The sequence below is a fragment of the Equus quagga genome, chromosome 20 (genome assembly GCF_021613505.1).
Source record: "Equus quagga isolate Etosha38 chromosome 20, UCLA_HA_Equagga_1.0, whole genome shotgun sequence".
Taxonomy (NCBI): Eukaryota; Metazoa; Chordata; class Mammalia; order Perissodactyla; family Equidae; genus Equus; species Equus quagga.
The window spans coordinates 15,901,592-15,922,678 of NC_060286.1; the positions used below are offsets into that span (position 1 = coordinate 15,901,592).

Sequence of the window (21,087 nt, forward strand, 5' to 3'; positions counted from 1 at the left end):
GTTCTTTATATATTATGGAGATTAACCCCTGGTGAGGTATATGATTTGCAAATATTTTCTCCCAATTGATGAGTCGTCTCTGTTTTGATTCTGGTTTGTTTTGCCTTGAAAAAGTTCTTTAGTCTGATGAACTCCCATTTGTTTGTTTCCCTTTTCTGAGAAGACATGGTGTTCGAAAAGATCCTTTTTAGTTCGATGTCAGAGAGTGTACTACCTATATTATCTTCCAGGAGTTTTATAGTTTTAGGACTTATCTTCAAGTCTTTGATCCATTTTAAGTTTATTTTTGTGTATGGCGTGAGATAATGGTCTACCTTCATTCTTTTGCATGTGGCTGTCCAGTTTTCTCAACACTGTTGAAGAGACTTTGTTTTTCTCCATTGTATGGTCTTGGCACCTTGTCGAAGATCAGCTGTCTGTATATGTGTGGTTTTATTTCTGGACTTTCAGTTCTGTTCCTTTGATCTGTGTGCTTGTTTTTGTACCACTACCATGCTGTTTTGATCACTATGGCTTTGTAGTACATTTTTAAGTAAGGGATTGTGATACCTCCAGCTTTGTTCTTTTTCTCAGGATTGCCTTAGCAATTCGGGGTCTTTGGTTGCCCCATATGAATATTAGGATTCTTTGTTCTATTTCTGTGAAGAACGTCATTGGGATTCTGATTGGGATTGCATTGAATCTGTAGATTGCTTTGGGTAGTATGGACATTTTAACTACGTTTATTCTTCCAATCCATGTGTGTGGAATCTCTTTCCATCTCTTTATGTCATTATCAATTTCTTTTGGTAATGTCTTATACTTTTCGTTGTATAAGTCCTTCACCTCCTTGGTTAAATTTATTCCTAGGTACTTTATTTTTTTAGTTGCAATTGCAAATGAAATTGTATTCTTGAGCTCTCTTTCTGTAAGTTCGTTATTGGAGTATAGAAGTGCAACTGATTTTTGTAAGTTGATTTTGTACCTTGCAACTTTACTGTTGTTGTTGATTATTTGTATTAGTTTTCTGATGGATTCTTTGGGGTTTTCTATATATAAGATCATGTCGTCTGCAAACAGCGAGAGTTTCACTTCTTCACTCCCTATTTGGTTTCCTTTTATTCCTTTCTCTTGCCTAATTGCTCTGGCCAAAACCTCCAGTACTGTGTTGAATAAGAGTGGTGATAGTGGGCATCCTTGTCTTGTTCCTGTTCTCACGGGGAGGGCGTTCAGTTTTTGCCCATTGAGTCTGATGTTGGCTGTGGGTTTGTCTTATATGGCCTTTATTATGTTGAGGTAATTTCCTTCTATCCCCATTTTGTTAAGAGTTTTTATCATAAATGGCTGTTGGATCTTGTCAAATGCTTTCTCTGTATCTCTTGAGATGATCATGTGGTTTTTATTCCTCAATTTGTTGATGTGGTGTATCACGTTGATTGATTTGCGGATGTTGAACCATCCCTGTGTCCCTGGTATAAATCCCACTTGATCATGGGGTATGATCCTTTTGATGTATTGCTGAATTCAGGTTGCCAAAATTTTGTTGAGGATTTTTGCATCTATATCCATCAGCAATATTGGCCTGTAGTTTTCCTTTTTTGTGCTGTCCTTGTCAGGCTTTCGTATCAGAGTGATGTTGGCCTTGTAGAGTGTGTTAGGAAGTGTTCCATCTTCCATAATTTTTGGAATAGCTTGAGAAGGATAGGTATTAAATCCTCTCTGAAAGTCTGGTAGAATTCCCCAGAGAAGCTACCTGGTCCTGGGCTTTTATTCTTTGGGATGCTTTTGATTACTGTTTCAGTCTCTCCTTATGATTGGTCTATTCAGATTGTCACTTTCTTCTTGATTCAGCTTTGGGAGGTTATGAGTCTAAGAATTTATCCCTTTCCTCTAGATTATCTGTTTTGTTGGCATATAGTTTTTCGTAGTATTCTCCTATAACCTGATATATTTCTGTGGTGTCGTTATTTCTCCTCTTTCATTTCTGATTTTGTTTGTGTGAGCTTTCTCTCTTTTTTTCTTTCTAAATCTGGCTAGGGGTGTGTCAGTTTTGTTTATCTTCTCAAAGAACTAGCTCTTTGTTTCATTGATCCTTTCTACTGCCTTTTTTGTTTCAATTGCATTTATGTCTGCTCGGATTTTTATTATTTTTCTCCTTCTGCTGATGTTGGGCTTTGTTTGTTCTTCTTTTTCTAATTCAGTTAGGTGTAATTTGAAATTGCTTATTTGGGATTTTTCTTCTTTGTTAAGGTGTGTCTGTATTGCAATGAATTTCCCTCTTAATATGGGTTTTGCTGCATCCAGTATGAGTTGGTCTGGTATGTTATCATTTTTATTTGTCTCCAGATTTTTTTTATTTCTCCTTTAATTTCTTCAATGATCCATTGCTTGTTCAATAGTATGTTGTTTAATCTCCACATCTTTGTCCCTTTCTCAGCTTTTTTCTTATAATTAATTTCTAGCTTTATAGCATTACTATGGGAGAGGATGCTTGTTATTATTTCAATTTTCTTCAATTTATTGAGGCTTGCTTTGTTTCCCAACATATGATCTATCCTTGAGAATGTTCTGTGCACACTTGAGAAAAATGTGTATTCTGTTATTTTTGGATGGAGTGTTCTATGTATGTCTGTTAAGTCCAACTTGTTTAGCTATTCATTTAATTCCACTGTTTCCTTGTTGATTTTCTCTCTGGATGATCTCTCCATCGATGTGAGTGAAGTGTCAAGGTCTCCTACTATTATTGTGTTATTATTAATATCTTCTTTTAGGTTTGTTAATAGTTGCTTTATGGACTTTGGTGCTCCGTGTTGGGTGCATAGATATTTATAAGCATTATTTCTTCTTGATGTAGTGTCCCTTTGATTATTATATACTGCCCCTCTTTGTCTGTCTTTACCTGCCTTATCTTCCAATCTGCTTTGTCTCATATAGGTATTGCGACATCTGCTTCCTTTCGTTTGCCATTAGCTTGGTGTATCGTCTTCTACCCCTTCACCCTGAGCCTGTGTTTGTCACTGGAGTTGAGATGTGCTTCCTGGAGGCAGCATAATGTTGGGTCTTGTTCTTCAATCCATCTTGCCACTCTGTGTCTCTTTCTTGGAGAATTCAATCCGTTTACGTTTAGGGTGATTAGGGATGTATGAGGGCTTAATGCTGTCATTTTATCACTTGTTTTCCAATTTTCCTGCATTTCATTTGTTTCTCATCTGGTGTGTTTTGGTCTACCCATTGAATTATGTAGTTTTTTATGATGTGTTTCTTATTTTCTCCTTATTTATTCTTTGTGTCTCTGTTCTGCCTTCTTGTTTAGTGGTTACCCTGAGGTTTGTATTCAGAATCTCATGTATAAGATAGTCCATTTTCTGATGGCCTCTTATTTCCTTAGTCTATACTGATTCATTCCCTTTCCTCCTCCCCTCCTAAGTTGTTTTTCCTCATATCTTACTCCATCTTGTGTTGTGAGTTTGTGGTTAAAATGACAGGATTGTCTTTGTTTTTGGTGTTTTCCTTCCCGTTAGCCTAATGCTATAGTTGAATATTTGCTATCCTATTCTGATTTTGTCTACCTATTTATCTCCTTACTCTGTGTTTTGGGATCCCTTTCTCCCTTTTTTTTTTTCAGGTATGAGGGCCTTATTGAGGATATCTTGTAGGGAGAGTCTCATGGCTATGTAGTCCCTTAGCTTTTGTTAACTTCAGGGAAAGGTTTAATTTCTCCCTCATATCTGAAGGATGTTTTTGCTGGATAGAGTATTATTGGCTGAAGATTTTAGTCTTTTAAAGATTTGAATATGTCATTCCCTTCTCTTCTAGCCTGTAAGGTTTCTGCAGAGAAATCCGCTGAAAGTCTGATAGGGGTTCCTTTGTAGGTTATTTTCTGCTGCCCTGCTGGCCTGAGTATTCTTTCTTTGTCATTCATTTTTGCCAGTTCTACTACTATATGACCTCCAGTAGGTCTTTTTACATTGACATATCTAGGAGATCTGGAAGCATCTTCCACACAGATTTCCCTCTCTTTCCTTAGGTTAGGGAAGTTCTCTGCCATTATTTCTTTGAACACGCTTTCTGCTCCATTTTCCTTCTCTTCTCCTTCTTGAATACCTGTAATTCTTATGTTGCATTTCCTCATTGAGTCAGATAATTCTCAGAGACTTTCTTCATTTCTTCTTAGTCTGAGTTCTCTCTGGTCCTCTGTCTGGAGCATTTCAATGTGTCTGTGTTCGCTTATGCTGATTCGCTCCTCTGTGATGTCCACTCGAGCGTTCAGGGAATCTGTATTTTGTTTTATCTCTTCCATTGTGTCTTTCATCTCTAATATTTCTGATTGATTCTTCTTTATAGTTTCAATCTCTTTTTTGAAGTAGCTCCTGAATTTGTTGAATTGTTCTTCTACATTCTCTTTTACCTCATTGAGTTTTTTGATGATAGCTGTTTTGAATTCATTGTCTTTTAGCTTATGTATTTCTGTGTCCTCAGGACTGAGTTCTGGGTGCTTGTTGTTTTCTCTCTGGTCTAGAGATTTGATGTAGTGTCTGATGTGGAAAGGTCGGGTCTTACGCATTCTGATATTATTCAGTTGCAGTTACCGCCTATCGCCACTGGGTGGGGGTTAGAGCTATGTATTCTGAGCCCTCTGCCTCCAGCTAATATCGCTGGCATTGGAGCGGCCCGGGGCGGGTGGGTGGAGATGCGCTTTTTCCTGCTTGCACTCTGGGCTTTCTTGATCAGTTCTTGCTTTCTGGTCTCCGGGGGTGTTGGCTTGATGAGGTCCCCCCAACGAAAGCTCTCGCCCAGTTAGAGGGCTTCCCTCTAGGCTGCAAGGGCCCAGGGAGTCCTTGGTGATCCTGTGAGCAACCCTTCCCGCGTTCCCTCCCTCACGGAATCTCCCGCGGTTGCAGATCACAGTCTTTAGGGGAGGTAGCGAAGTTCTCTCTTACCCCATTCCAGCTCCTCCGAGGGGGGCTTCAGCCTCTCCGCCCTCCGTCGTATGGTTTCAAGTCTCTCTGCTGTTTTTGTGTTGTGTTAGGATGTCCTCTGTTGCAGTATGGATGCCCCTTTTTGTTGTATGTTGGAGGCAAGAGAATCCCAGGCAAGTCCACTCCACCATGATGTTGACGTCCGGTGTTAGTTTTTTAACATTTCCTAAAGAAAATTTTTTCCTACAGATTTCTTTTATGGTCACCACATAAAATTACCATTAAAGAAAATCTGTTATCCATATTTTAAAAATAAAGGATAGCTATCTTAGCCATCCCCTGTTCTTTATTCCTAGTAATCATATTGGATCTATTTTTTGTTATTATTGGTAGTCAGTTCTGTACTTTTTTGTGAGAATTAATTAATAAGAATGTAAGAATATAAATGCATATTTATATATGTATAATGGAAGAATATAAATTTACTTCTGTTGGTAACACCAGTTCTATTTACATGGACTGGTATCTTTCAGGGAATACTTAATAAAGCTCTAGTTCCTTTTCAGATGTCAGCATGCCTCATTTTCCCATACTTTTGTAAATAAGATAGATTCTTGAAGCATAATATAAGTACAGTTTTTCCTGCTATGTATAAATGTTCATCACTTCCAAGGTGAATATTTTATCTTTTATCAAAAGTTGTGGGGGTGGCCTGTTAGTGCAGTGGTTAAGTTCACGTGCTCTACTTTGCTGGCCTGGGGTTCGCAGGTTCAGATCCTGGGTGCAGGCCTAATACCACTTCATCAAGCCATGCTGTGGTGGCATCCCACATTCAAAATAGAGGAAGATTGGCAACAGATGTTAGTTCAGGGCCAGTCTTCCTCACAAAAAAAAAATTGTGGATAGTAAACCTTTGTCATTTCAAAACCTTGTGAAAGGACAGGATGAAGTAACTGAATTTGTAAAAATCAAATAGCTATTTAATTATAGTCGATATTATGGCATTTTAATACTTTTCAGTGCACCATATAAGATATGTTTTTCCATAAATGTTTATAAAATATTAATTTCTTTTTCCACTTCCATCCAGCCACTACAAGCTTGCTTGCAGCACTTTACAGTTTCATCTGTAGCATTGTGGCAGTGGCCTTACTGTATGGATTGTGTTATGGAGCTTTAAAGGTGAGCAACACATTGTAGTAGGTTTTGTCTTTCAGGCTGTTTTTCTCTACGAAGCTTGTTTTAAACTGACTAATAATGATTTTTTTTTTCCAGTGCCACATTAGCATTAATTTCCATGATCTTCATACCTTGAATATTATTCTCATTCTCATTTACTTCTAATTTGAAAGCAATTTCATAGTTAACTGTTATTAAAAGAAGACCCTTTTCCATGCAGTAATCATTGGTTTATATTAGAAAGAGATTATTAAAAACTAGGCTGGCCTGGGATTGAGGTGGGCATAGTAATAACAGAATATGAAATTAATTTTATACTTCTAGTTAAGACTATATATAACTACTTTTCATATCAAAATTTCTTGAAACTTATGAGAAAAGTTCAAGGAGTGCAATTTAGGATACATTCTAGCAAAACTTAATGCACTGAAATTTAATGTCATTACTGGTTTAGAAGGAGCTGAATGAGCCTTATTAGCTCCATTTTAAAAAGATTGTCACTGAAGTGTAAACAAAAAACTTTAAAATTTCTCAAAAATAACTGTCAACCCCTCCTGGTATTATTATTTTTTATGATTAATGCAAGATAATCAGAGAATGATAGGATTGAATGGACTATGAAAAGTGACTTATAGCGTCCTTCCTTGCTCCATTTATTCAGCAGCATTTATGGAGTGCTTACTGTGTTCTCAGTACTATGCTAAACACCATGTCCTGCTTTTAAGTTGCTTACATGTTGGCTTTGATTCACAAGTCATCCAACACTTTCAGTAGAAGGTGATGAAGGCTATGAAAACAATGTATGGGTATACAAATTAAGATACACCTTATTCATCCTAAAGGAATTAAAGATAATTTTCCAAGGGGGTGGCTTTTTAACCAAAACTTGAAGGACAAATAAGAATTAGCTAATTGAAACAAGGGCTGAAGAGCTATGGAGATGTAAAGAAAGTGTGTTGTGTACAGGAAACAGCAAATAATTTGGAATTGCTGGAGGTTTGAGTACATGAGGAAAGATGGCCTTCAATAAGGCTGGAAAGGTAAGCAATGGGTGGATTATGAAATATCTTTTATCCTGAATGTATTGGGGTGGAGATGGATGACTATCAGAATATTGGAGGTAAGGCAAGGAAGTGATCAGTGTTGCATTTTAGTAAGATAATTTGGTCCCCAGTGTGAAGGAGATTGCAATATAAGGAAGAAGGATTGAAAGTAGGGAGACTGTTGTGCTGCATTCTTGAAATTCTAAGGGACTTGATTAAAATTGGATTCAGTGAATGTATTTGGGGGTCTGTGGATAAAGAACAAAGAGCTAGAGTAGGGTCTAGGATGACTTCTGGGTAAGGTCTGGCTCCAACAACTGCCTAGATAGTGATACTGATATACAGGATTGGAAATCTTTGAGTTTAGTAAGGACGGTGACTGTTCACATTTGGACACATTTATTTGTTGACATTTATGGAGTATCCAGAGATGCAGAGTAGGCAGTTATATGTTGAGATTTGAGGTAACAATGAAAAGATTTAGAATTCATCAACAAAATTATAAGAAAAAGACTGCTAACCTGGATTGACAGGAGAAAATGGATGTGATAGAGCCCTGGGAAATGCCAGTATTTTAAGTATGGCTAGAACAGAATCCCATAAAGGAAACTTCAGAGGCAATACAGTTTGAAAAAAATTTTTGTTGAGTTTGGCAGTTAGCAGGATATTGGTGACTTTAACAAAACAGCTTCTTTGGTGTTTTGGCTGAGGCTGCTGGATTAATATAAGTTTAGGTTTGAATGGATATTAAAGAAATGTATTCTACTCTTTCTACTATGTCGTTGGGAAACTTGTGCACATGATGGGGGCTGTATTCTGGTCTTTACTCTTTTCAAAGATCTGAGACTTGATTGCATTTAAAAGGGGAGGGGCGAATTGAGTAGGGAGAGAGAGAGTTGATGGAGCTAAGCCCAAGAAGGAACTGCAGGCAACAAGATCCGAAACCAGCCTTCTCCCAGGTGTGCTACCTGTAAGTCATCCCAGTTATAAAGGCTTTAGGTCTGTATTTTGAGTCGTGTTTTGGAAAATGAGTCATTATTTGGATGTTGTAATCATAGAAGTTAATAGTGCAGCAAGTTTTCTAGTCTGGTGTGTACAGGCCTATTTAACTATAATTATATTGCAGAAGAGCAGCTGTAAAACTACCGTCTAGAACCTTGTGTCCTAAGGCAGGAAGGAAGATATGTTTCTTTCCTTCTTTCTTGGGCATGGCATTTGCATTAGACTATTTTAGTTTTCTATGTCACCCATTATAATATAGTAAATCTGCAGATTTAGTTATGTAAGTGAACAAAGATTATATGCAAGGATTTAATTATAGCAGTGTTTCTAACAGCAAAAAGCTGTAAATCACTTAACATCTGTCATTTGCGAGTAGTTAAATTATGGTGATATAGCCATACAATGGACTACTATACAGCCATGAAAAAGAATTAAACCAATTTTTATGTGCTAAAATAGAATAATTTCCAAGACATACTATTTATTTGGGTTTTTTTTCAAGTTTTATTGAACTATAGTTGACAAATAAAATTGTAAGATACTTAAAGTGTACAACGCGATTTATGTATACATTGTGAAAGGATTCCCCCCATTGAGTTAATTAACACATCCATCACCTCACATGTTTACCTTTTTTTGGTGAGAACATTTAAGTTCTACTCTCTTAGCAAATTGCAATTATGCAATACAGCATTATTAACTATAGTCACTATGCTATGCATTATTAGATCTTTAGACCTTCCATCTTTTTTTTAAATTTCTAGGTATATTTTTTATTAAAGTTTTTTATTGAGGTATATTTGACATATAACATAGTAATTTCAGATGTATGTGATTCAATATTTGTACATACTGCAAAATGATCACCACAGTAAGTCTAGTTAACATTTGTCACAAAACATAGGTACAAATTTTTTTTCTTGTGATGAGAACTTTTAGGATCTACTCCCTTAGCAGCTTGTAAGTATGTGGTACAGTATTAACTGTAGTTGCCATGCTGTACGGTTCATCCCAGGTAAGATACAATTTACAATTGGAAGTTTGTACCATTTGACCTGCTTTACCCATTTCTCCCACCCCCCACCTAGACCTTGTTCATCTTATAACTGAAAGTTTGTACCCTTTTACCAACCTTACCCTGTTTCTCCCACCTCCCAGTCCTTAGCAGCCACTTTGCTCTGCTCTGTTTCTATGAGTTCAAGTTTTTTTTTTAAGATTCCACATACAAGTGATGCCATGCGGTGTTTATTTTTTTCTCTCTAGCTTATTTCATTTAGCATAACACCCTCTAGTTTCATCCATGTTGTTGCAAATGACAGGAGTTCCTTCTTTCCTTCTTAAGTCCGAATCCTATTCCATTGTGTATAGTGTGTGTGTGTGTGTGTGTACACACCCCGCATTTTATTTATTTTTAAATAGAAAGACAGTATGCCCAAAAATGGATGTTTCCTTTGTGCCTTTTTTTCTTTAAAACACATCTGATGGCTTGTATATACATAGAATAATTATGGAAGAATGCACAAGAAATCCATAGCAGTAGTTACTTCTGGACAATTAGACTCATTGGCAGACATTATTGCATACCTTTAGGACTGGTTTAATCTTTCTTTTTATCTATTCACTAATGTAAACTATTACAACTATTTTCTGATTTCTGCTTTCTTATGTTTACTCTGTTTTTCCTTGAACTTTTTAGCTCATTAAAAGCTAAAATTTTTTTCTCTCTTTTTTTTCCTCCCCAAAGCCCCAGTACCTAGTTGTATATCCTAGTTGTAGGTCATTCTAGTTCTTCTATGTGGGACGCCACCACAGCATGGCCTGATGAGCAGTGCATAGGTCCGTGCCCAGGACCCAAACAGGTGAACTTCAGGCTGCCAAAGCGGAGTGTGCGAACTTAACCACTCGACCACAGGGCTGGCCCCTAAAATTTTTTCTTTAAGACAACTTTAGTGCATCCTATTAATATGTGTATACTTTCTAGATGTTTTCATATTTTTAAGAGATTGTTAGATTTGGGGCTGTTACATAATAAAGCAAAAACTTTCAGACCCAGTATGGTGGGTAGAACAAACCTACCTTTTAATCTTTTGAACCAGATCAGCTTCCCTAAGCGGTTTTGTTTTTATAGTTTCTGAATTTTCTCCCACTTATGAATCAAAGAGTTTATTAAAAACTCAGAGGTGGCTGAGTTTATTTTGCTTTTTGTTTTTCTAGTTAGTGACTCAATAAAGGTGGCAGTAACTATTTATATATTCATGAATTAACATTGAATGTATGATTATCCTAAATTCATAATCTACGTGAAATAAATCACTTTCAGATCAATTTAGGAGTGCTTTTCTTTTGTCTGAGAGCAATAAAAAGTAGTATCAAGCATTTGTCAAACAGAGGCAGACGTCTTTTGTTTTTTCCCAAATACTTGTTGTGTTTTAATTGCGGCAGAATTTACATACAGTGAAATCCATATATCTTAAGTACACAAGTCAGTAGGTTTTGAGAAATGCATATACCTGTGTAATGTACACCCCATCAAGATATAAGATAGTCCCGTCAGAAACCACCAGAAAGTTCCTTCATGTTCCTTCCCAGTCCCCCTGCTCCAATGACTTTTACTAGAGGCTTGCTGTTCTAGAACTTTAAATGGAATCGTACCATGTTTCCTCTTTTGTAGCTGACATACTTTTTTCAATGTAATATTTCTGAGATTCATCCACATGTGTATCAGTAGTTTGTCTTTTTATTGCAGAGAAGTATCCCATTTAGTTTTAAATCCTCTTTACTCCCATTGTATGAATATGTCACAGCTTATTTACTGTCTTAGAGATGAACATCTGAGTTGTTTGTACTTTAGGGGTATTAGGAATGAGGCTGCCATGAACATTCTTGTACAAGTCTTTTTATGGACACGTGTTTTCATTTTTCTTGGGTAAATAGATAGAAATGGAATTGCCAGTTTTCCAAAGTGGTTGTACTGGACATCTCTTTTTAGTTTTATTTTTTTAAATTTTTACTAAAGTTGTACACACATATCTGTTAAAGAGTTAAATATTTCTATAAAACTTATTACCAGGATCAGCAGTCCCCTGCTCCTTTATCCCTTTCGCAGAGTACCATTTTCAATTCTTTGGGTATTTGCCCCCATATCTCTAGGTAACTAACTTCTGCTTCTCTTCTTGTATTTTCTTCAGTTTTAGGCATTATCTGTGGACTGCACTCTGGGAAGTTGTAGGCTTAATTTTCCTCCAACCCCCACCCCACATCTCCACCACACACAGTCTTCCTTGTCTACCTCAGACACCTGAAATGTTTACCTTATTATCACTATCCAAATGCTATTCCTACATATATTTTGTTTTCTCCTTTACTTTGTTTTCTTATGTATTTCTCTCTTTCATTCTCAAACTCTTCACATATTGTTTAACTTTCCTTTCAGTAAATTCAAACATATCAGAGTTCCTGGCTCTACCACTTAACTGGACAAATTACTTAAACTTTCCATGCCTTAGTTTCCTCACCTATAAATTGGGAGTAATAGTTTGTATCTCCGAGGATGACTGTAAGAATTATTTAGGAAATACTTCCAAAGCTCTAAGAATGGGACTTGACACATAGTGTTCAGTATGATAATAATAAGATTTTGCTATAGCTATTTAAAAAGTCTCTATGTTGTGATGTGGAACAACTTCCAAGACTATTATTAAATGGAAAACAAAGCAAGTTATGTAAATAAACTACCTTTTGATTCCCCACTCCTGCCATTCTGCCATCTTGAATCCCCAGAGAAAGACCAAGGATTAGAATGGTGTTTGCCTCACAGGCCATACTTCAGAACTGTTAACTATTCCTTTTATCAGTATTATCTACTCTGCACCAGGTCCCATGCTAGTGGACTCCAGAGACACTGCATTGAACAGAGCAGACATGGCCCATCTACAATCCACACCCACGTGTTTGGTTGGCTTTTTGTATTATTTATTTCTGGAAATGTGCAGTTCATTCATTCAAGAAAGACTAGCCGCTCAGTGCTCTGGAGGATATAATGGCATATTATGAACAAAGCCATCAAGAAAGTAGCACTCCTCGGGGCCGGTTCCGTGGCCGAGTGGTTAAGTTCGCGTGCTCCACTTAGGCGGCCCAGGGTTCGGATCCTGGGTGCGGACATGGCACCGCTCGTCACGCCACGTTGAGGTGGCATCCCACATCCCACAACTAGAAGGACATGCAACTAAGATATACAACTGTGTACGGGGGGGTGGGATTTGGGGAGATAAAGCAGGAAAAAAAAAGAAAGTAGCACCCCAATTGTCAGCATTTTGTTTTGCCTAATGTGTTGTCATGTGTTACCTTTTCCTACTCCATTATTATTTATAATCAAAAATTTACTTCACTGAGCCATTTTCTTTTTCAAAAAGGAGAACATCATTTACCATAAGCTTAATTCTACCTAAAAGTCGGAAAGAAATTGACAGCAACATGAATCAGAATCAAATGTATTGTTTCTAGTGTATAAATAGAGCTTTAAGTACCAAAAGAAATCTGATGTTGATGTAGCAGCTCAATTCCAGCTCATCAGAAAGTAATAAATCTAAATTTATCTGGAATAAAATGCAATTAGTAATAGGGCTAAAAAGTTTTTGTTGACTTTATCTTTCTCCAAAATACTGGCATAAAAGGATTATATGATAAATTATAAATTAAAATCGTATTGTTTTGTCCAATTTTCTTTTTCACCAGGATTCTTGGGATGGCCAGCATATTCCAGTACTTTTCTCCATTTTTTGTGGTTTATTAGTGGCAGTATCCTATCATCTCAGCCGACAAAGCAGTGACCCATCTGTACTTTTGTAAGTTAAATCAGTTGTTATTGAACTAAAGAAATTTAAATGTCGGCAGTTTTTTCAAATTTAGCTCTCAGGATCTGTTTCTGAATGCCTTGTCAAAGTGCTATTGACTTAATCTGTAATTTGGTTTCAAAATATATTAACTCTGGGTCATTCTAACCACATTGGCTGAGAGTGTTAGCTTTTTCTCTTCTAAGTATTAAAGCTATGTTTAATAAAAATATTCTGACTGTATGCTTATTTATGGCATCTCGAACTTTTCAGAATTTATCATTTGCTAATGATTAAATATACTTGGGTCACTTGGTTTTCTATCATAAACTTTATTTGCCATTTGAAGTACTGGTTTTCAGGTTGTGTATTTTTTATTATTATTATTATTTTCTCTCTCTCTTTTTTTTTAATGTAAAGCTCTTTGGTGCAATCCAAGGTTTTTCCAAAAACAGAAGAGAAAAATCCAGAAGACCCTCTGTCTGAAGTAAAAGATCCACTGCCTGAAAAACTTAGAAATTCTGTTGTAAGTTTTAGCTTTTTAAAATCAACTAGAAGACATAAATTTTAGACAGTTCATCATGTTATGTAGTGAGTATTTTTTGAAGGCCTTTAGTAATTGGAGGAAAATGTATAATTATGTATCATAACTATATATATAGTTGTATATCATTGATTGCCTTTATTTCAAGTTTTAACATGTAAGAAATGCTCATTCCTCAAAGTTCATTTATATCTATAACAGTGTGCTAAACATTCCTTTTCAGATCAGATGAAATTAAGTGATTTCATTGTTTTCTTAATCCTATTCAATTTAAACTAGAATTTGAAAGATGAATATTAACGTAAATCAGATTGGTTTTGTTGTTCTTATGGATAAAAACTGTGTCTTTGTAAGTCAATTGCTAGTCTTTTAGCTTGTTTTATTTCTTAAGGGCAATCTGAAGAGTATGTGTGTGTTTATTTTTCAGATTGAAGGAAAGAACAAATACCTGTATTAATTTAATATACTTTAAATGTAGTAATATTTTTAAATTTCTAATTTTGGGAATTTTAATGTTTCCTTTATTCTTTCAGTAATTATTTGTAAATTGAATTCTATAGATTCATATCTGCTTTATGGAACAAAACATAAAACATTCTTTTTCTAAGATATTTTAGATTATTTCCATTTGTGAAAGACTGACTTTATTCATGGCTTGAATTAGACGTAATTTTTATCTTCGCTGGACTATGCTTTAGAAAACTTTGGAAATATAGAACTGCCTCGAGATATAACTTAAATTTTTCTGACTTTAGTTTCCATTTTAGCAAAGGACATTTCATGTTAAATATAGTAGGATATTTCTGAATTTAGCTTAAAAGCATAGATCTATGGGTCAACTGATGACCAAAGATACTAAGAGGTTTCTGGTTTTTACTACAACCACTAAAAGAACCAAAATCCAGTAAGTAAATTAGGATATATGCATACAGTTTCAACGTTTCAGAAGACCGAAGAAAATATAACTTTGTTCTCCAAAAGGATATCCCCTATAAAGGATACGGTAACTTAAGTACCTCATTTCCTTTTCCCATATGTAAAAGTAAAACTTACAGACTAATGGGGGAAAAAAATCTTCATTCTAAAAGGCTTTGTTATGATATGTTATACAGTGTGTGGAACTAGTTTAGTTTAATTTCCTTGGTATTGCAGTGTCAAACCAAAACATGAAGAAATTGAGGAAGAAAATAAGACTTATTGTAACTATTATGTGGAAGAAATATCTGGAAGTGCTAAAGAATAAGATCAGTGAAGAATTGTTTCTTAAACTTTTCAAGGTGGGGATGAAGGAATGATTTTTTTTGAATTTTATGTGATTGTTTGGTAATTCTGTTTGATTCCACAGAGTGAGCGTTTGCAGTCTGACCTAGTAGTATGCATTGTAATTGGTGTGCTGTATTTCGCTATTCATGTAAGCACAGTGTTCACAGTACTGCAGGTAAGGAATTATTTTTTCTTTTGGTTGGGTGAAAATAACTTGGGACTCATTTCTAATTTGATTGTAATGTATGTCTATAATGCTGAAATACAAGACTTTTTCTTTGTTTGGTTTTAACAACAAATATTTATTTTCTCCTGGTTTCTCCGGGTCGTGAATCTGAGAGTGGCTTAGTTAGCTGATCGCAGCTCAGGGTGTGGTATGAGACTGCAGTTGTGTGGGGCTACAGTCAGTTGAGGCTGTTATTAGCAGGCTTCAGTTCCTTGCTGACTGTTGGCCAGAGACCTTAGTTCCTCTCCACATAGTCCTTGCCGTAGGCTGTGCGAGTATCTTCATGACATGTCCACTGGTTTCCCCCAGAGCCAGTGATCCTGCAGAGATAAAGCCCGAAACTGAAGCTGCAGTCTTTTATAACTGATAGCAGATGTGTCCTGCCACCCACTTCTTCTGTATCTACTGAGCATACAGGGCAACCCTGGTACATTGTCAGAGGGGAATACAAGCAGGCTAATTACCAGGAAGTGAGGGCCACAGGAACCATGTTGGACACTGACTACCGCGGTGCACCCTCTGGCCTCCATGATTCACATCCCTCCCAAATGCAAAATGCAGTTGTCTCCTCCTGAAACCCCCAAAAGTCTCATTCCGGCACAGCTGGAAGTCCATAAGCTCGTCATCTAAATGAGATCCAGGTGTGGACAAGGTGCCACACATGTTCTTCCTTCAGTACAGTTCTGCTCATCTGTAGGCCATGCAGTTACTTAGTGCTCTTCGTGCTTTTATTTCCACATGGCGGCAGTCTGATGATGATATTCCTTCGCATAATTTTCTTCATGATTTTGTGCTTGAGGTACATCGAATCCAGTTTTCATCAAATCTGGGAAATTTTCATCGTTATTACTTCAGTATTTTTTCTGTCCTTCTCCTTCTGCTGTCCTCGCCCACCCCCAAACTCATGGGCTCCAGTTGCACGTGTCTTAGGCCTCTTGAATTTTCCCACAATGCACTCATGCTCTGTTCATTTTAATTCTTTTTTCTGTGTTTAATTTTGAATACTTTCTATTGCTATGTTAAGTTTGCTAGTCTTTTCTTCTGTAATGTATAATCTTTCATTAATCCCATCCAGTGTATTTTTCATCTCAGAACTTATAATTTTCATCTTTAGAAGTTTGATTTAGATTTTTTTTATATCTCTGCTGCCTCACCTTACTTTTTTGAACATGTGGAATTCAGTTCTAATTCTCTTAATGTCCTTGTCTCCTAATTCTGACTTCTGTGTCATTTATGGTTTGGTTTTCATTAGTTGATTTTTTTTTCCCCTCATGGGTCATAGTTTCCTGATTCTTTGTGTGCATGGCAACTTTTGATTGGATGCCAAGCATTTTAAATTTTACCTTGTGTATTGGATAATTTTGTATTTTGGAAATATTCTTGAACTTTACTTTTCAGCACCATTAAGTTACTTGTTAACAGTTGGATCCTTCCAGGTCTGCTTTTCAGATTTCTTAGTTAGAAGCAGAGCTGTGTGTGGTCTGGGGCTGATATTCCCCCTACTGAGGCCCTAGCCTTTTGAGTACTCTGACCCGTGCCCTGTGAATCTAGAGCTTCTCCAGTCTGGCCTGTGAGAATGGGCACGGGTCCCAGCCCTGTGTGAGTGCTGGACACCATTCTCTCTAAACCTTTCATGGGTGCTTTTCCTGGCCTCGTGTAGTTTCCTCAGACACATGCTGATTCCCCTGAAAACTCCAGTGAGACCCTGCAGATACTGAGTTCTGCTCCTTGCAGTTTGCTCTTTGGTACACTGCCTCTTCTGGTAAACTCTAGCTGCCTTGGCCTCATCAGGCTCTCAGTTCTCTCTCTTCAACTCAGGGGGTTCCATGCTTCACATGAGTTCCCCTCCCTGCCATGCAACCTGGAAACTCTCTCAAGGGAGTAAGCTGGGGCAGTCCTGACACTGGCTTCATCTGTTTCCTTCCTCTCAGGGTTCACCGTTCATTTCCTTATGACTAGTGTATTGCACGCCATTGGTTCACATATTTTCTTCTGTTTTGGTTGTTTCGTGTGGGAGAGTAAATTCCTGTTATTCCATTTGACTGGAAGCAAAGGTCATATTGTTTGATTTTATTTAACATTTTTGCCTGTTTGTCTTCTCTTCCATTTTGAACTATTAATTTCTGAGTCCTTTGCAAGCTGAGTGAGGTCCAGTGGTCTTCAGGGCTCAGATGGAGTTTCTTCATGTCCACGAAGTTCCAGAGGTTCCAAATATATGACTTTTAATTTGAATGTTTGAAGTAATGGTACTTGTTTTCCTCTTTTGTAAATTTAATCATATATAAAAACTCTCTTCTAATGGTATACCACGTGAAGGCATGAAAAATGAATGCTCTTTTCTCATTTTATTCACTCCGACTTACTTTTAGTTAGCTTATGTCCTTTATCTCTGCTAGTTGAAACAATTTAATACATCTCTCTGCAAGTCATATAGAGCTTTCATGGAGCGGCAAGCAATACACCTCGGACCACTCTCAATTACACAACAGTGTGAGACACCAAAGAAAGTAGTTAACACATTTTTAAATATCTGTAATATAGAAACAGTCACTAACTTTTCATAGCTGATTTAATCAGAAAAACTACATAATATAGAAATGTGAACTTCAGACAAATATTTAGTTTTCAGACCTAAAATTGATTTTGCTGTTTTCCGTTATCAAATGGAAAATGGAACTGACAAATTAGAAGTTCTCTTATGGGTCTCAGAATCACTTTTAATTTTCTCAACTTTATGCTTCTTTTAGCCTGCTCTCAAGTATGTGCTGTATGCGTTGGTCGGCTTCGTAGGTTTTGTAAACCATTACGTACTGCCCCAAGTTAGAAAACAGCTGCCCTGGCACTGTTTCTCTCACCCTCTGCTGAAGACAGTGGAGTATAATCAATATGAAGTTCGAAGTAAGTATTTTCAAAGAACACTCTTCTTCTTAATACTATGGATTTTTTTCTTTTACTTTTTTGACAGATGACAGTTAAAATAAGTATCATCAAGTAACACTTTAGCTTGTGTTTCTTATACTCAGATTTGAAGCTGTAATGAGTCAGACCTTTTGCAGGATGCTTTAGTTTCAGTTCAAGTGTAAATGTGAGTGCTGTGATGCCAACTTTCCACAGAATAAACTTACTGCTTCCAAATTGTTCTTCACGACCTCTCATTGATGAATCCTTCTGTGTATGTCTGTGACTTCTCTTTCCAGTCCCTACACTTTCCCTCAGTTTTCCTTGTCATATGCATGCAACCTAATCCTCTTTAAAACTTCTATTTGGAATAGTTTTAACTCAAAACATAGGAGGGATAGAGAGGTCTTTGTTCCTGTCTCTACCGAAGAGGGATTTAAAAGAGTTGATCAAGTGAAAAGAAGTTAAAAACATTTATAAATGCTATTATTTCTTCAGATTTGGGATAAAGTATAAAATGACTCAAAAAGAGGCAGAAGGCTAGTTCACTTGGCAAGCTTCTTGCTTACCAATTTAAACCTGACTTTTCTTTCTTCTTATAAATATTCAGTCCTTGTTCATTGGGCTCGTGACCTGTAATATATTATACTTCCTCATTTTAGAGAAATAATAAAAGGTTGTACCTATCTATGTAATCATTTATTACATACCACTGATTAAACAGGCCAACATTTTTTCGTCAAACTTTTTCTTCAGTTAGTGAATTACTGTAGAGAGGAAATTCCTCAGTTGTTTGAAGATAAATTCTTTAGGGAACTCTGAAGCTTTTGAAAGCTTTCTATATCGAAGTTGACTTTGCATTCTCAAAGCCAATTTCCTGGGCCTTTTAGCAAAATTGCTTAAAGCATTGTGGTTCTGTAATCTTGATCACCAGTTTGATTTTTTTTGGGGGGGAGGAAGATTAGCCCTGAGCTAACTGCTGCCAATCCTCCTCTTTTTGCTGAGGAAGACTGGCCCTGAGCTAACTTCCATGCCCATCTTCCTCTACTTTACATGTGGGATGCCTACCACAGCATGGCTTGCCAAGTGCCGTGTCCGCACCTGGGATCTGAACTGGCAAACTCCAGGCTGCCGAAGCGGAACGTGCACACTTAACCAAAGCACGCCACCGGAGCACTAATGTGTAGATTGCAATAATGTCACATCAGACTGATGTCACTGTGAAGACCTTTTACAGAATATGTGCTCTTTTAATAAGGGAAAATGTCATAAAATTGTATAAGAATCTGTACTGGTCCATTCTTACCATAAGGAAAATAACCTGGAATGATATTTTTTTGATGGTAGACCATTAGTGTTGCTTTCATATATAAATAATAAGTGTATCGGGTTTGTTTTAAAGAGCAGTTTTCATTAAAGTAAATCATTGATCATATTGTTTATTTTTGATCTTAAAACATTTAATCTAAATTTTAACAAATTTTGATTCTACATAAAATTTTTGACTTATTGAAAGTAGTAGTATTAGCAAAGTTGATTTTTTTCCCTTCTACTGATTTTAACACCTGAGAGAAAAATATTATTCATTAAAGAACTTCCTGAAGCCAGGTGACATTGTCTTCAGATAGCCAGAGAACTTTATTTTAAATACTTGTTTATCCTGGACACTTTCCCCAATGAAATAATATTAAATTATTGGAAAAAATGTTATTAGCAATAAAAATGACCCTTATGAAGTGTGTGAATCCAAAACATATCATCCTTTCATCTCTGTCCTGGGATACATGTCTTATATATATACAGTCATGAGCCGCATAACAACATTTTAGTCAATGACAGACCACATATGCAATGGTAGTCCTGTAAGATTAGTACCATATAGCCTAAGTGTGTAGTAGGCTATACCATCTAGATTTGCGTATGTGCACTCTGATGTTTGTACAATGTTGAAATCACCTAACACATTTCTCAGAATATATCCCCATTGTTAAGTGATGCATGATTGTGTGTGTGTGTGTATGTATGTATCTTGGGATTTTAAAGACAGATAATTCAATAGATCATTTATTTACTTATGGGGAAAGGGACAGTGTAATAATCTTTAGTAACCTTTTCTCCAAAAGTGATAGGCATAAATGAGAAAAGGTTGTGGTTAAAACCTGAAGTTTCAAGAATTAAAGTTTCAAATGAAATTCATCTCAATTTAAGTCACATCTAAGTTGCAAAGTTGGATGTGTCTAAAAATTCATAGAAGTTGACTATTCCTTGAAGTACTGGATTTCTTAAATTATTTATTTATAGTAGAGGTGAATTTGAGTTGTAAGATTTTTCTTTCTCATCACATTGCCGAACTATTTTGTTCATTAGATGGTGTGGTCATCCTGACTTCTCTTTCCTTGTTAGATGCAGCCACTATGATGTGGTTTGAGAAACTTCATGTGTGGCTTCTTTTTGTGGAGAAGAATATCATCTATCCATTGGTTGTTCTCAGTGAACTTAGTAACAGTGCAGAGACAATTGCCAGTCCAAAAAAACTGGATACAGAGTAAGTACAGTACTCCTCTGATCTCAGTTTGACGAATGCAGGCTGTCATAAACAATGTCCTAAGTTATTGATCAAATAGCAAATAATCATTGAGTGTCTCTTTGGTACAAGGCACTGTAAGATAAAAAATTCAGAAGAAATTTTGTCCTTGACTTCCCTTTTCTGAACATCTGTTTCTGCTCTTGGCAAATCACTACTCCAGACATCTCACTGTCAACTGATATTTTATGAGAGAACGTTTATTAAATAAGGTTAATTTTTAATATTAGAGGATAACTTTGGGAGATGGTTATTTCCTTGTACTGTGTAAATCAGACCATATAGGTGGTCACTTGCCTATACAGTCATCCTGTAGGCCTACTTACTAGGCTAGGTACATGTTGTTGGGTAAGTGTTAATATTTGTTTTTCATGTGCTGAATGCTGATAATGTTAAAGCAATAGAATTATTGAGAAACTGGAGAACTAGTTGTCAAAATTGCAATACTTAACTCTTTAAGCATGCTTGTTTATGTAAGGGATAAGAATTGTAATACGTATTATTAAAGGGGAACATTATAGTTTATTTTAGGATGAGATATGTTTTGTTATATAAATCATTTTAAGAAGTTTAAATTTGATATGTTCTTTGAGCTTTGTAAGTGAAGTGGTGATTTTT

General features: G+C 36.3%; 1 protein-coding gene across 6 annotated transcripts in view; it reads left to right on the plus strand.

Moving 5' to 3' along the window:
• Positions 1–21,087, plus strand: part of PCNX1 (pecanex 1) — a 170,712-nt gene that overhangs the window by 107,005 nt on the left and 42,620 nt on the right. For all 6 annotated transcript variants that reach the window (XM_046647811.1, XM_046647814.1, XM_046647813.1 and 3 more), the window contains 6 exons: positions 5,989–6,080; positions 12,857–12,966; positions 13,375–13,480; positions 14,844–14,936; positions 17,735–17,885; positions 20,289–20,430. In XM_046647811.1, the coding sequence (XP_046503767.1) occupies positions 5,989–6,080; positions 12,857–12,966; positions 13,375–13,480; positions 14,844–14,936; positions 17,735–17,885; positions 20,289–20,430 (694 nt within the window). The remainder of the gene's footprint in view (positions 1–5,988; positions 6,081–12,856; positions 12,967–13,374; positions 13,481–14,843; positions 14,937–17,734; positions 17,886–20,288; positions 20,431–21,087) is intronic.